The sequence below is a fragment of the Leucopleurus acutus genome, assembly GCF_964270905.1.
Source record: "Leucopleurus acutus genome assembly, chromosome: 2".
In the NCBI taxonomy this organism is placed as follows: Eukaryota; Metazoa; Chordata; class Mammalia; order Artiodactyla; family Delphinidae; genus Leucopleurus; species Leucopleurus acutus.
Genome location: NC_139143.1, coordinates 95,852,816 through 95,866,387, shown reverse-complemented (window position 1 = coordinate 95,866,387; position 13,572 = coordinate 95,852,816). Strand labels below are relative to the sequence as shown.

General features: G+C 34.1%; 1 protein-coding gene across 6 annotated transcripts in view; it reads left to right on the top strand.

Annotated features, from left to right (window-relative positions):
• The window catches only part of CEPT1 (choline/ethanolamine phosphotransferase 1), a 36,494-nt gene that overhangs the window by 16,739 nt on the left and 6,183 nt on the right, over nucleotides 1-13,572 (top strand). For 4 of the 6 annotated variants that reach the window (XM_082833074.1, XM_082833072.1, XM_082833075.1 and 1 more), the window contains exon 5: nucleotides 10,270-10,354. In XM_082833074.1, coding sequence (XP_082689200.1) covers nucleotides 10,270-10,354 — 85 coding nt within the window. Of the gene's footprint in view, nucleotides 1-3,456; nucleotides 3,542-8,455; nucleotides 10,355-13,572 lie in introns of those variants that run through there. The other 2 variants (XM_082833076.1, XM_082833077.1) reach the window with 2 other exon arrangements.

Genomic DNA, 13,572 nt, shown 5'->3' with positions numbered 1-13,572 from the left:
GCAAGTGCTTTACATTTAAGGAAATATTTATCAGAATACCAATGTAATGGAAGCATATGGAATAATACAGATATTTCTAAAGTAGTTTTAAAAATGCCATTTTAGATTTCACTTTTTTTTTTTTTTTTTTTTGCGGTACGCGGGCCTCTCACTGTTGTGGCCTCTCCCGTTGCGGAGCACAGGCTCCGGACGCGCAGGCTCAGCGGCCATGGCTCAGGCTTAGCCGCTCTGCGGCATGTGGGATCTTTCCGGACCGGGGCATGAACCCGCGTCCCCTGCATCGGCAGGCGGACTCTCAACCACTGTGCCACCAGGAAGCCCCAGATTTCACATATTTTTTTTTAAGAGCAGATATAATAGGCAGATGTATAGTAGCTTAAATATTGAAGTAAAGTTTATACGTGTGGAAGAGAAAGTCCAAATTTTATTTATTTAATTAGGAAAGGTCAATTCTCAAATATAATTTGAGAAAAGAAAATTTTAAAAATCACTTGCGTTTTCTTCCTCCTTAGGGGAAAGCAGCCTTAGGCATCTTGGGAATTTTATTTTAAAACATTTTTATTTTAATTGTTTTATTTTGATATTTATACACGAGTGACAAAAAAATCATGAGGTTTCTTAATATATATATAATAAATCCAGGTTGTTATATGTTTAATAACCTTATAAAATAGTATAGTTACCAAAGAAGAAATTTTGTTTTTCTTAGTCTCCTAGTGTCCCTATTTTTAGTTTTTAAGTGTGCTTGCACAAAAATTGGCATAATTATCCATAACTAAATAATTTTCATTCACAGTCAGGTATTGTGAAAAAACCAATGTGATTTGGATACTTCTTCCCTGAAAGTATGAGCTATATCTTTGTTCTGATTACTAAAATCTGATTTGCTAAAAGCTGCCTTGCACAGAGAATATCAGTACCTGTCACAGCTAGACAGACCTCTGTCCTGACAGTGCTTCTGGACTGAGTAAGTAGAGAGCTGATGGAGATGGGTACTGCTCATGGGGACCTTCCAGACCCAGCTTAGACCTTTAGGATTTTACTAGCCTGGATGTGAAAAACTGAGGGAGGGCTTAGAGGCTAGAACTGCATAGAAGGATTGGGTTAGTGGAAGCAGAGAAGAATTATGAGTTGAAGCTCATTTGTAAACGTTTGTAAAATATTCTTTTAATGTTTATGGATTATATTAAATGGAAGAGTTCACATTTCTTAAGACCTAAACCCTCTATATCCAGATACTTTTAAATATATAACTTGTAGATGTATGTATAGAATCATTTTTATAAATTAAATGCTTAGAAACCCTAAACAATCTACAATAAGACTATATTTCTGTAAAACATAGGTCTTAAAAAATCTTACACACTGTGAAAGGTAAAACTCTTAAGTTATCGTTTCAGAAAAAGAATACTCTTGTTATCTTTTTGGGAGAGAATAAAAGAAAGGAATTATAATAGATTGAACTCAGGCCAGTGTGTCTTGCCTCAAGTGTTATCTCCAATTATCTGTATATCAGTTTGGGCAAGGCCCATGACTTTTGTGGGCCTCATTTCCCAATTTGTAACGTAAGAGTTTTGGATTACATGATATCTAAGGTTCCTTCTGAGAGTTTATTACTTTTATAGATATTCTACTGTGCTTATTATTGATAGTTATAGCGGGCAGAGTATCTTCACTTTATGACATTTTTCAATTCATGCATCTAGGGTTTCACATTTACATTAGCTAAAAAGCCTGCCACCAACATTTATTCCTATGTAAGTAAATAACTTCTGGCTTTTTCTTTTCTTTAGTTAATTGAAAAAAGTTAATAGGCTGTGTATTTACTAGTAGTGTGACAAATTCAGTTCATCTTCATATCCAAATAACCTCTAAAGAATAAGTATTCAAAGACCTCCTACTTCCAAGTAATTAAAAACTGTTGTCTGTTATATTGGGTTGGCCAAAAAGTTTGTTCGAGTTTTTCCATAAGATGTTATAGAAGACCCCGAATGAACATTTTGGCCAACCCAATACGTAATCCACTTTCTGTGGATTAAGAATTAGGAAATTTCCTATATATAAAATAGATAAACAATAAGGTCCTACTGTATAGCACAGGAAACTATATTCAATATCCTATAATAAACCATAATGGAAAATAATATGAAAAAGAATATATGTTATATAACTTATCTATTTATAAAGTATGTTATATAACATATACATACTATATATACATATTATGTTATTTTATATATACATATTATATTTTATTAACTGAATCACTTTGCTACACACCAGAAACTAACACAACATTGTAAATCAACTATACTTCAATAAAAAATAAAAGAATTAGGAAGCTTCCTACTAAATTCCTGTATAGGATCTGCCTATCTTTAAATGTTTAAGATTTATCGCATGAATTATTAAATACCAGAGATTTTCCTTTTAGTTTCTAGTTTACCTGTTTTGTTTTGTTTTTTCCTCAGCAATGATTCATTCATTTGGACTCTGCCCATTTAAATTTATCAAATTATTATAGATAATATCCTAAAACAACTATAGCATTTGTATTAATGTAAAACCTAGATTGTAGTTTGAACTCTCAGATCATCAGGTAAAATCATGGACCTCTTTCTATCTCATTAGCATTCCTCAGTTCTTAATTTTGATTATGTAGTTTTTATTTGAAGCCTGTTCTATACTGTTACTCTATTTCTGTCACCATTGAATTGGATGTTTTAACTATTTTTACGACTAATAAACTAATCCAATATAGTAGAGAGTTATAATGCTGATGGGGAATTAAGGGAAGAGAAAGGAAAAATGATAAGATTCTTAGACTAGAAACAGGAAACAGGATAAGGAAATGGCCAATTTGATTTTTGCTGTGGCCATATCAAAAGAAGTCATACTTTCACTTTCCCTCTTGCCCCTTCCACATCCATGTGGTAATTTTACTGAAATAGCAGAGGTAGGAGCAGGATGAGGTGTGGAGAAGTGAAGGGTATAAGATGATTAGCGGTTTTTCAAGCACATAGATAGATGACTATCCACTGGGGCTTCTGGGAAGCATTTCTATCCACAGGGAAGTCTGGATAGGTTCTGGCACTGAGGGGACCTATGTCACAGACAGTGTGATTATTTGGCAAGTAGTATTCACCATTCCTAGGTAATTAAGAATTGACTGCATTTTTAGTTCCAGTGTTTCCAGCTGCCTATTTATAAGTCATTTATTCAGTGTATTACAGTTTTAAATTTTAAACTTTTATACTGTTTTGATTTGGGTAAGAAGTATACCTGTATGCATAAGGATAGTAATTGTACTGTATAAATTGTTTCATTGAATCTTTAGATGTCTTTATAAGGAGAATGCTACATTTTAAATCTATTTTTGCTACCTTGTTTTAGTAGGGCTCTTTAGCAAAAGCTCTGAGTAAAGTTATTTTGAAATGTTTGTTTCCTTATGCATAGATTCGATGTTACAGAGTCCCAGATCATAATTATAATATGCCAGCTTCTCACAGGAACCCTGGGTCCTTGGTTCTGGAACTTCACGGTAACTGCTAGAATATTCATGCTGTCCAGTGAACAATGGCGTGAACTCAATAAAGACAGCACCTTTGTCATGCACAGAGTAATTTAAAAACAAAAATTCAAAAGTTTTCTTGTGGTATTTCACAGACAAACAGGTTATTAGAAAACAAATAATTTTAAGATATAGGGCAATAAAAATCCACCCTATTAAACAAAATTTTTTGAAATATAATATTTCTGGTGATTTGATGCTAAAAACAATTCTCTCTCCCATTTACCTACTGTACCTTGTAACATTTTTGCTCTGAAATATTTTTGAAACAAATACCTTTCCACCATTAAACAGAACTTTTTGGTATTTACATTTTTAACAAAATAAAGCAAGCAGAGTTTTCCTTAGATATGTAAGTTGAGAGGACTCTTTATAGTAATGTAGGAAAAATTCTGTTTATTCTCTTAATATTCTTTAAGAAACCTGGTACAAGTTTTTCTGCTTCTATTAAATGATCTTGGTTTTAAAAAAATAAAAAATTTAATGTTAGAAGCTATTCTCACTTCTATTTGTTTTGTTTACTGTTTTCCTCTCAGTTGTGCTTTAAAAACTAAGTATTCTTAGCTTTTCATGTTACTGTAGTTATTCTTTGAATACCCTCCTTTTTCTGTTTTGTTTTGGTAAATACCTATTTCCTTAATTAATGCTAAGAGAGGAAGTAATAATATCTTTTTTCTTTCATATTAGAATTGTAATTTTGGCCTTATGACTTTTGAAAGTTTAAAAAGATTTATTAAGAAATGGTTTCCCAGTGGAATTTTCCAGAATCCTTCACACTTTAGTATGATAAGGTTTATTTACAAGAAAAATAGATTTTTAAAAAAATTTTGCAGTTTAGGGAGTATTGGGGAACTGTTCATATTACAGATCATTCTATCAATACAAGGCAGCATTAGGTTTTGTGCATTGAGTCCCCATACCCAAACATGCTTCAATAATATGATAGAAATAGTGAGTCTCTGATAGCAGTTCTTTCTGAAAGGTATCTTGTAGCATTATAAATCCAGTTATTCAATGGTAGTAATGATGGCTTTGGGGACAAATCAATAGTGAGGGATATCCTACATCATGTTTTCAAATAAACTTGGAATATGGAGTATACTAAAAAGTACTATAGGCATGTTTTAGGAGCAAAACTAAAGCCATTTTCAATTAAATTTACAATGTATTGGCATAATTATTTGTGGGATTCCCACCTAGAGTAGAATAATATGCATAGCTCAGGATGTGTCATTCTTTAGCACTCCTTTACACTTAACCTGTTTCTGGTACTTTCTCCAAAGACCTGAAGCTTTATGCTCACTGCAGTTGTCTAGATTTATAATTTTTGATAGCTCATTTATTAATATTAATTAAACTTACAAAAGGTTTTTTTCCACCAATGTTCTTAATGAAATTAATAGTCAGGATACTATTAATGACCTTCACCTTGTCTGTCTATGATAACAAAGTACCCTCTGTTTATAGAACCCTTCCTATTAAAATGTTTCTAGAACTAAAGCATTTTAACATCTTGAAAAATGTTTTGGAAATACATTTTTTCTTCAGATATATTGTCTTCACTTTTATCAGTTGCTAACTTGCAGAGATTTTCCTTTGCTTTTAATGTGTGTTGCTTTAACTGATTTGGTCATTGAAATGAAATTGTCAGATGTACTTTCCTTTTTCTTTACAAAGTCAGAGGAAAATATAAGCTTCAGGAAGAGTTGTTCTTTGTAATTTGTCTCCAAATTATTTTAATTTATTAGCATCTAAACTGCCTGTGGTATTCTGCCATTTTAGGGAAAACTGTGTTAGAATGCAAGAACCTTCATCCTGAAACACACAGACATCTTAGTGATAACAAGTTAAAAACGTATGACAAATGTTTGTCCCAGTTGATCAGCAGACTAAAAATTAGAAGTTTTAGTACTGTGTAGGAACAACACTAATTCCTTTCAAGGCTCTGCCACTTATCATTTCTGTAACCTTTGAAAAGTCACTTACCCTATCTGACCAGATTTCCTCATCTATAAAATGGTGGTAATATTTCCTACCTCCTAGGATAGTTGTAAAGATTAAAAGAGTAAAACATGTTATGTGCTGACTACAGTGCTTGTCATAGTGTTTATTATCATTATTGTTATATTTTAAGACCTGTGTTAGTAATTCCCAATAATTTCCAGATTTCTTTCAAAATTGATTGTGCTATTTTGAGAGGAAGAATATGTCCATGATCCCTTTATTTAACTCTGAGATTACTACTAAATGAGGTGAGAGGACTGTCTTCTGATTTTTCTGTTGCCAAAGGTGATAAGGATAGGCTGCCCCCTTAAATTTGAGACCTAAACTTCAGTTCCTCTTAGAGGACTTGTTCTATTCTAGCTTTTGCCTGTTTTTCTCTTATTCAAAGTCACTGGGTGGGTGGTTGTTTTATTTTAGTCTTCTCAGATAGTCTAAAGATCTGTATAGTCACTCATGTGGTAGATAATACTGTTTTAAATAATTCAGCTTATCTCAAAAATAGATGCTTAGACTTTCTCTGTATATAACACTTGACTTTAAAATACTCATAGTTGTCACTCAGCTGTATAGTTAATGTTAGTAACATTAAGCTTGTCATGCGCAGTTTGCCCCTTATGAAGGGTAGAAAGTAAAATATTGGAAGGCAGTATGTTGAATTTCTAGGTCAATCTTCATTCCGGTCTACTAGTACTTCACCCACCCTGGTAAAATATATGATGAGTACCATATTCTGCTTATGTATAAGTTCCCTAGAACATCAGATCCATTTACAAATAATTGCAAATCTGTAGTTAACAGCAATCTAATCCTTGACTAGGACTCCAGCCCCCTTCAATGACTTCCTAAGCAAAATGCTTCTTTTAAAATAGTAGCTAACAAGTCAAATTGTACAAATCAGAATTTCTATGACATTGTGAATCTAGCCCTAGTGCGTATTCTCTATTAAAACCAAGCTGGTAGCCAACCCAGTTACAACGAAATTATATTTATTATGTATAGTTTAATTTAAAAAATTATGTTTCCAAATTAACTGCAAGTATATCTTTGAAATGCGTATGCCATATGTAGATGAAAACTAGATTAAATTGTCTTATTTCTGTTATTAAAAATGCTAGGAAATGACGATTAACATGCTTATCAACGCTCACAGAATGGCAGTTAAATCCCTTCACATTCCTCAGTTAATGCTGAGTCTTGTTGGAATTCAAACCAAATGCATTTGTTAGGAATCTCTCTGAACACTAAGAAATAAAAATGAGACATTCAAAATAGAAATTTTCTTTATAGTTAGCTAACTTAGATGGTTTGGAGTTGTTGCACCCCTTAATCACTTTTAAAAGCTGTACTTCTCATGAAATAGCTGTCGTGATCAGGGAACTTTTTAAGCTGTCTTTCTCTGGTGATGAAGCCTCCCTAGGATCCGCACTCCAACTAGAAAGCTTCTATTTCTTTTTAGTTAAACAAGTTGAAGTTAAAATTACTCATATTTATTTAGGACGCCTTGATATCTTTACCTCTTATTTAGTTGACCATTAGGATGTTGTAAGGAGTGATGGGCCCAAGGGATTTGTTATGAGTGTTGAAGGTTATTTTCACTGTGGACTGCCACACTTACAGCTCCCCTGTCAGAAAGATGGGAGAGCTCAATCTCCACAACTGGTTTGCTTTTCTCCACCTTTCTTCTGTGACAACCATTAGAATGGGTTGTTTGTTGCTGGCTTGTTGTAGTAATTTAAGTGTGTTCTGACCAGAGTACTCATGGATTATCCACAGCAGTTGGGGAAGTTCTTTTTGTCCTTTGACAAAACCTATACTAAAATAAAGTAGAAATAAGAAATTATTTAAGCAATACAAGTCAAGATATTTAAATACTTTCATGGTTATAGAAAATTATGTTTATTATCGTCTAATTTCCCCCCTCTGAAACTTTTAGGCTGTGAAAATCTAATGCTATAGTTAAAAGATTGGTTTTCCCATGTCTTTTTTAAAAAGTCACTCTGGTGTTTTAGGTGGTTTTCTACCACATAGTCCTTGTCCCTTGAAGGGCTTATTTTTGGTGTAGTTGTGGAGGTTGTTTTTTTGTTTGTTTTTGTTTTAGAGAAGTAGTTCCAACACTTGGAAATATTATCACCCATGTTATTATTTTGGAAATAACAAGTGACTACAGAAATGCCAAATTCCTGCCTTATATAATATTCTCTAGATAATTATGTCTTTCCTGCATAGCCAAAAAGCGTAAAATGAGCCCCCTCCTAATATGTGTTACAGTAAATTCAACCCATATTGAGAGACTTCTTAGTGGAAGGGTAGAAAAATGGACTGTCAGGTAACCACTCTCTTCTAAACAGAATCATTAACTCTTGTTCACTGTTAATCATTTCTGCCACCTGTCCCACTTAGCTTGCTTAGTTTCTCTCTTTCGGGATGGCCTCGCACTGCGCGTTTTTTCATTGACAGTCAAGATTAGAGCCACACATCTAGAAGTGGTGATAGGCAATTCTCATGATTCAGAGCAGGAGGGCTTTATCCTAGAGTACAGAGTATTCCGCTAAATCAGATAATCACACAGGAAAAAATGTTCTTAACTAACTACCAACTGGTAAGTAAGTTTTCCCTGACTCTCCCTCCTAACATTAAGGCATTGTTGATTTAAATTCAGTGATAATATCTGAACGGTTTACAGAATTCTGTCTTCCAAAATTTCCAAACAGGCTAATCCATAAAAATTTCCCAGGAATCCCAGTTTGGGCTTTGTAAAGATCTTTCATGTTTCCTAATCTCTTTTACTTACATTCATCCAAGGTACAAAGATTAATTGCATGAGGTTCCCTCCATTTTTATTTTGTAATTCTATACTTCTGGCCCTTCCCCTCCCAAAAGGCTACTTCACATATCCAGCAAAATGTTGTAAGATGTCTACCCTCCTCCACCCAAGACAGAGTCGATCATCTTTGACACCTGCTTAGTCTCCTGAGTCTGCTACTGAGTGTAATTCCCCTTATTGGCAACATCACTCACCAGGTCAGCTCTACAGATTCTTTTGAGCCTAATTCAGTCCATTTTTTTTTCAATAAATGTGTATATCAAGATAACTACATCACTATATGTTTGCAGCTTAATATGCTTCTATTTAAAAAACATTCTTGAGCAATCAAAGATAATTTTTTTTAGTTGTGAGAGATTGGTCTCAATCTGGTTATTTATTATGAGCATAAAACTTACATGTCTTAAGCTCACATGATAGATTGTCTGCTTGAAGTATCAATTTTAGAAATGGGGGCTCTATTCTGCTCTGGGATTTGAACCCCCTTGCTGTTGTTGCTATCAGTTTTCTTAGACTGACTTTTTTTTTAAGTTTACCTTCTTAATAGATAAATTATTCACTTTGTTTAAAAACTAACATTATAAAAAAGGTGTGCAGTGAATAGTCTCCTTCTCATCCTCATCTCCAGCTGTCCAGTTCCCACACTGTCCTCTCCAATAGGTACCCACTGTGCTTAGTTTGTAATGTATCTTTCCAGAAATTTGTTATGTAATTATCGGCAAAAATTAAAATGTAATATTATTTTTCTTCTTTTTTTATGCAAAAAGTTCATATACACATTCTGCAGCATTTTTCTTCACCCAATATAACTTTGATATTTTTCCATGTCACCACTAGAGAGCTACACCACTCTTTTTTTAAAAGCTACCCAATAGTTCACTGTATGGAAGTACCATAATTTCTATAACTACTCCCTCATTGAGAGATATTTTTAAAGTTTTGCAACTATTAATAATGTTGTAATAAATAACCTTGTACAGACATTTTGTGCAAGCATATCTGTAGGGTAAATCAGTAAAAAAATTAAAAGACATTTGGATCCAGTAATCTGAGAATGACAATCTCAAGATTATAAAAAGTGCTAGTTTACAGAGGGAAAGGAACACCAGTTTTTGCTTTGCTCCTCAGTCTTCAGAATATGCCCATATTCTTTTTTCAGACTTTCAGGCTTCTAATTTCTACTGCCCTGTTTTTGTACCAGGTTTGTCTCTTCTTGACTATAAGATCATTTTCAGCAACCTCAAAGCTAATTCTTGGCTGCTTTCAGTATCTTCTTTCTAGACGTCTTAGAGTAGTTGACCTAATAAGCATAAGAATTTGATTGAGAATTGGGTGAATTTTTTTTTTCACACCCACATCATGGAAGGCATTAAATGAATATATCTAAAGGGCAGTAAGTTTTGCCAAGGTATCAGAGATTTATGTTACTTTAGTAAAAGCTCGCCATTTCTTCCATTTGATACTACAAAGCACTTATTTGAAGATCTCATATTATATAGCAGTACAATGCAATCCTCTGCTTGACATTCAAAATTTAATACACACACACTTTTTTCTTTTCTTTTCTTTTTTTTTTTTTTGGTGAGAAAGGTTAAGCTGTAGTTTCAGCCCAACTTCAATGAGTCAGAAATTTTCTTTAGAAAGGAGGGGTTTTTATTGCTCTGTGAAATTCATCAAATGAAATTAAAACGCTCTGGATTTTATTTGATTTTGCTCATAACAAATTTTTGACACCTCCTTCTCCCCTTTCCTCAATATTTGAGATTTTTTTCTATTGTGCATGATAGAGGAATGCTGCTAAGCTTGCAAGTAATTAACCTGAAATTGTTTTGAGTAATTCTGCTTTTTTGGATTTTTTGTACCTAATCAGAATTGATGTGACTGAAGTGCAAATCTTCATAATAATCATGCATTTGCTGGCAGTGATTGGAGGACCACCTTTTTGGCAATCTATGGTAACTCTGCACATTGTGTATCCCATATAATGCATGTTGTCTTTTGCTTGTGTTTTTCTAATATAGTATAATCCAGTTAAAGGATGATATGTAAAATTATTTTATTCTTTCTGAAAACAAAAAGTCACAGCAATGATAGGACACAAACTTCTCTTTAGGGCATAGTGAATTTTACTACTTGGGGTTATGTTGTACAGTAGGTCCATTTCAGGGTTATTTTTGAAGGCTATCAGAATTATTATTTGTCGTCCTATTTTACAGCTGAGGAAACAGCAGGTAGTGTATCAAGTTAACCAATGACAAGATTAAACCAAATATTTTATTCTCTTTCTGAGCTACATGAGTCTACTAATTTCTCTGTTATATGCTTAAAGCTGAGTAACAAATCTTGGTAGTAAACTAACTCTGGCCCCAGAACAGAATAAGTGCTTATTGAAATCAGTGCCTTAGGATTGTTTTCACAAGCCAGGACCTTGATTTTCAACTTGACTTGAAATACAGTCACCCGTACAAACACAAGTTCTTTTCCACAAACTTCTGAAAGAGCGAATATAATATATATAATACGGGGGCCAAGAACACAGTCTCAGGAACCAGACTGCCTGAGTTTGATCCTGGCTCCACTGCCTACTGCATGAACTTGATCTGTTATTCAACTCTTGTGGCTTAGTTTTCTTCTCTGTAAAATGAAGACAATAATAGTACCTGTCTTATAAGGTTATTTTGTGTATTAAATGAGTATGTGTAAAGCACTCAGACCAGTGCCTATCAAATAATGAGCCCTCAGTAGAAGTTGTTGCTGCTCTTACAGTTGGCATGTTTGCTACTCCTAAACAAACACAGTTCATAAAAATCAGATTAATTTTAAAGTATAAGGGAAATTTACTGAGCAAGATTTTTCCCTTACCTAACTCACCTTATGATGGTAAATTAGATACTTAAGGAAGTGTAATTAACATGCTTCCCTAAGTATCTATTACCAGAAATTGTTTAATGCCTTTTGTTGGGAGGATAGTGTTGTGAGGAGGGAGAAGATAAAGGAATAAAGAAAATCCATAGTCAACCAGGAAAATTCTGAAACTGTTCATTCATGTACATAATATCATTCAAAATCACATCTTTTTTTACACATTAGTCTCAAAAGTCAATACTGTCTCTAGTGACATCTGAGGTCTATAGATACATACACACTGTATACATATAGATCTATATCTATAGATCTTGGATTTCACTAGAATGTTATTACTTTTGCTCTTGTGTAGGTTAAATAGTTAGCAGTTATAAATAGCTATAAAACTATTAAATAGTTAATAGTTTTAAACAATTTGGCTGTAGAAGAAGGAAAGAAAAGATTTTCTTTTCCTGAAACTAGGTAATAAAGCCTAACGCCTACCTCCCACTTAATTTTTTAAAAATTTCTTCACTATATTGATTATTATTTTCATAGGCTTTATGTTTTATACCAAGATCTCTCCCCCTCCAAAATTATTTTGCATATCTTACACACATATAAATTACCTTTAATGTTTCAGCATATCAGTAACAAAAAAAATGGGATTTCTGGCTTAATCATCCAAAATCAAGTCAGCATCAGGTATATATCCCTAATTATCTGTATCAGCATGGAGGTACAGAAAGCATTGTTTTCAGTGCAGTTATGTATTCACGCAGGCTATACAAATATCCATAATTTTTAGGTGGTGCCTGGTAGTAAATTTGCTTCAGGTAAACTTGTCACCTTTCTTTATTAGAATTTATATACACAATCTATACATGTACATAACATGTAATTTTTTTTTCTTTTAAAAGGATCAAATATTTTATCCTATCTTTATTGGCAATTAAGATAATATAATCATTCTTTTTTATTATATGTTTTAAAAAAGTAATCTGAGGAACTCTCAGATCCAAGACTGAAATGGAGGTTGCAGTAGGGAAAGAGATTCACGGGCCACTGTCTTATTATTAGCATCATTGGTTCTGCTGTCACCATCATTAAAATAAAAGGAAAGGACTGGACTTCTCTGGTGATATTCGGAGGCTTAGAGAAATACTCTGGGTTCTTTGAGCAGATTTCAGTACAGATTCCCATAATTGACTTCAAACCACTGTATTTCTTTTTTTCTTTATCCTTGGCCCTATGGGCTCATTGCTGAATATGCTGTTTTGAATTGCATTGTGTTAGTTCAGGAAGGACTACTACATGCAGTGCTCTGATTTATTTGTGTGCCAAAATGGAGAGAAGATATTTAGGGCCTAGCTGTGAAATTTTTATCTCTTTTGAGGTTGAGGCCATGAAATGAAAATTGCCTTCCAAATCCTCATTAGAAGACTTTTACTGATACTTAAGAAAGCAACTTTATAGTAAAAACAAACAAAAACGGTGCAAATGTCTTCTTAAAGCTGATTTTAGAAAATCAGCTGTTTTGCAAAGGTAAGTGATTTCTATTTACTGCTTACTGATTACCCATTTCTTGCCTTTTTTTTTAATTCAAAGAGTTTTGTTTTTTGTTTTTTGTTTTTTGTTTTTGCGGTACGCGGGCCTCTCACTGTTGTGGCCTCTCCCGTTGCGGAGCACAGGCTCCGGATGCGCAGGCTCAGCAGCCATGGCTCACGGGCCCAGCCGCTCCGCGGCATGCGGGATCTTCCCGGACCGGGGCACGAACCCGTGTCCCCTGCATCGGCAGGCGGACTCTCAACCACTGTGCCACCAGGGAAGCCCAGAGATGTTTTTTTTACCAAAGGTTGTAGTTAGTTTTTGTTGGTTTTGGTTGGTTGGGTTTTTTGTGTGTGCATGGTTTGTGTTTTGGTTCCCCCGCCCTTTTTTACGGAAAGAAATTATTTTCATGCACAAAAGTTAGTATATGGTTTACACATTGCAAAAAACAAGACTTTTTTTGTGTATTGCTTCCCTAAAAGAATATATCCTTTTGGGATGTCTTGGAACTATCTTCTATCATATATATAACTCTTTAAGAAAAGAATGTCATCACTTTGGAAGGGACCCATAAAATCCCCTCACAGTTACTTTCACTGACATTTGATTCTTTTAAAAGTAGTAGCTGAGGACTTCCCTGATGGCGCAGTGGTTAAGAATCCACCTGCCAATGCAGGGGACACAGGTTTGATCCCTGGTCCGGGAAGATCCCACATGCCACAGAGCAACTAAGCCCGTGCGCCGTAACTACTGAGCTTGTGCTCTAGAGCCCACAAGCCAC